Here is a 2,052-nt window from a genome sequence, read left to right as displayed (position 1 = left end):
AAGTATTTTTCAAGCCAGATGTCTGATGATTTCATGGATACATTTATGTAGTTTTCTTGACAGCAACACAGAAGTGGTTCACCTTTCCTTCAAGCTCTTTCCTTGATTTCCTAGTTTAATCTACAGTCTTGCTATTCCCTGGAGGTTTCCCATTGTAATAGAAATCAAAACCAATTCTCCTTAATTTCTGAACCTAGATAAAGTCAGTCCTGTGTTGCCATCTGCTTAGATAATCAATTTTTATAATTGAGCCATTTATTAGCACCACTTTTAATAATAGAAAAAGTATGCCACGACAATATTACCATACATAGTGTTATATATGTTCACTCTGAAGACTATTTTGTTTCCCCAAATGTAGGGATTCTCACAGAAAAAACCAAATTTGGAGAGTAAGAATTAGCGCTGTACAGTAGAAATCTTTGAAACATCAAGTTGTAATAAAGTGCTAAAAAGTGTTAGGGTTCATTTGCTTCTACAAAGGGAGCATATACTCTTTCTCTTTCATTTGATGTTAACATGAGGTACTGAAATACTATTCACAATGTCTTCGTACTGAGGAGGAGGATCCAAATGATTTGCAAATTCATTTGTCTCTGTGCTTCTTTCACCAGCAACTTCCTCATAGGATGGTGGTGGTTCCAAGTTTGACAACGGGATTGCTAAGAAATCCATAGGTCCCTCTGTGTAGTTCAGGTACCCTGGGGAGCGTCCACTGCCTTCAAACATTTCTACTTGGGGAGAATGAAGAATGCTGAATGACTGAGGGATGGGATTTCTCCCATCAGGAATGGCTCTGTCACCTGTAACTTCCCTGTTTCTGCTCTGTGTGTACATGGATTGTCCATGTCTCTTTTTTTGGAACAGGCATCTCCATGTGACAAATATAATAAGAACCACCACGTTTTCCGGTTACTAATCTCCTTTACAATCCATTTTACCCATGGTCAAGACAGGACGGACTAAAGGAGGTATCTCAGGTGACCACATCAGAAAGGTTTTAAGACGGATTTTTTTATTTAACACCCAATAACATTAGTTAAAAATGGATGACCACGATATTAATACCAACAAACGGTAATTGAAACTAAAACATAAATCTTTATTGCAGTATGTTTGAATGACAAGTGGAATAGAAGCATTTGAAATAAAAGAAAACAAAAAAAGAACAAAGAAAAATGAGTTCCTTTTTACAAATTAATCTCTAAAAGGAGGAATTTAAATTGGGGATTTCTAGAAGTCCATCTTTTCCATGTTAGAATAAAAACAGCTGTACATTCTGATCACAGAAGATAAAAATAATGGAATCTTATAAGCCTGCTAAAAGATCATTCTGGGATGATTTAGCAAAAAGGAGCTGACTCAGAGTAAGGATCATCTAGGTCCAAAATGTAAAGTTTCATATTTAGTAGTTATTTTCTAGCCTCATTCTTGAAGAAGACAACACAATGCATGCCTTAGCTCTAATGCAGTATCACATATTATATGGAAAAATATTAGATAAATTAAATATGTGAAGAATGTTTTACATTTTTAGTAGGTAACCTACCGTCTTTTCATCATTTTCAAATGCTTCTCTTGCCTCTTCTTTATCACAGCGTTCTTCATAACATTCACGCTCGATGTTTCCTTTTTTAAGTTCTTCCAAAAGTCCATTAGCCCGTGGGTATCTCTTTAAGACAGAATTGGCCTTAGCCTCTGTGAGGAATACTACAGAAAACAAGGAATTACTAATACTTACAAGTTAAGAAATGTATGTTCAGGATATTAAATCAATATTCTGCATCATTTTAAATTTAAATTTAAGATTATTCAAGATGTTAGAGAACGTGGAGGACTTAAAGCTCCAAATCTGATACTTTACTATGATTCTTGTGCATTGACCTGGATGACGGATTGGATTAATCTATCTAATAAGAGGATTTTGAACTTGGAAGGATGGGACTTGTACTTTGGGTGGCATGCTTATCTTTTTATGCAAAAAAAGATTGATAAAACTTTTAGAAATCATATAATAAGGGCTGCATTGTTAAGAGTTTGGCAAAAATATTT

General features: G+C 34.8%; 1 protein-coding gene across 1 annotated transcript in view; it reads right to left on the bottom strand.

The window, feature by feature from the left end:
- Positions 1-504: 504 nt before the first annotated feature.
- PRRG1 (proline rich and Gla domain 1) overlaps positions 505-2,052 on the bottom strand; it is a 3,210-nt gene continuing 1,662 nt past the window's right edge. Inside the window, exons 2-3 of the mRNA XM_015817347.1 lie at positions 1,550-1,710; positions 505-912 (exon numbers count right to left, since the gene is read on the bottom strand). Coding sequence (XP_015672833.1) covers positions 505-912; positions 1,550-1,710 — 569 coding nt within the window. The remainder of the gene's footprint in view (positions 913-1,549; positions 1,711-2,052) is intronic.

The sequence above is a fragment of the Protobothrops mucrosquamatus genome, unplaced genomic scaffold, assembly GCF_001527695.2.
Source record: "Protobothrops mucrosquamatus isolate PMUCROS unplaced genomic scaffold, P.Mucros_1.0 scaffold577, whole genome shotgun sequence".
Lineage (NCBI taxonomy): Eukaryota > Metazoa > Chordata > Lepidosauria > Squamata > Viperidae > Protobothrops > Protobothrops mucrosquamatus.
The sequence above is the reverse complement of the archived record's forward strand: the minus strand, read 5'-3'. Positions and strand labels throughout refer to the sequence as shown.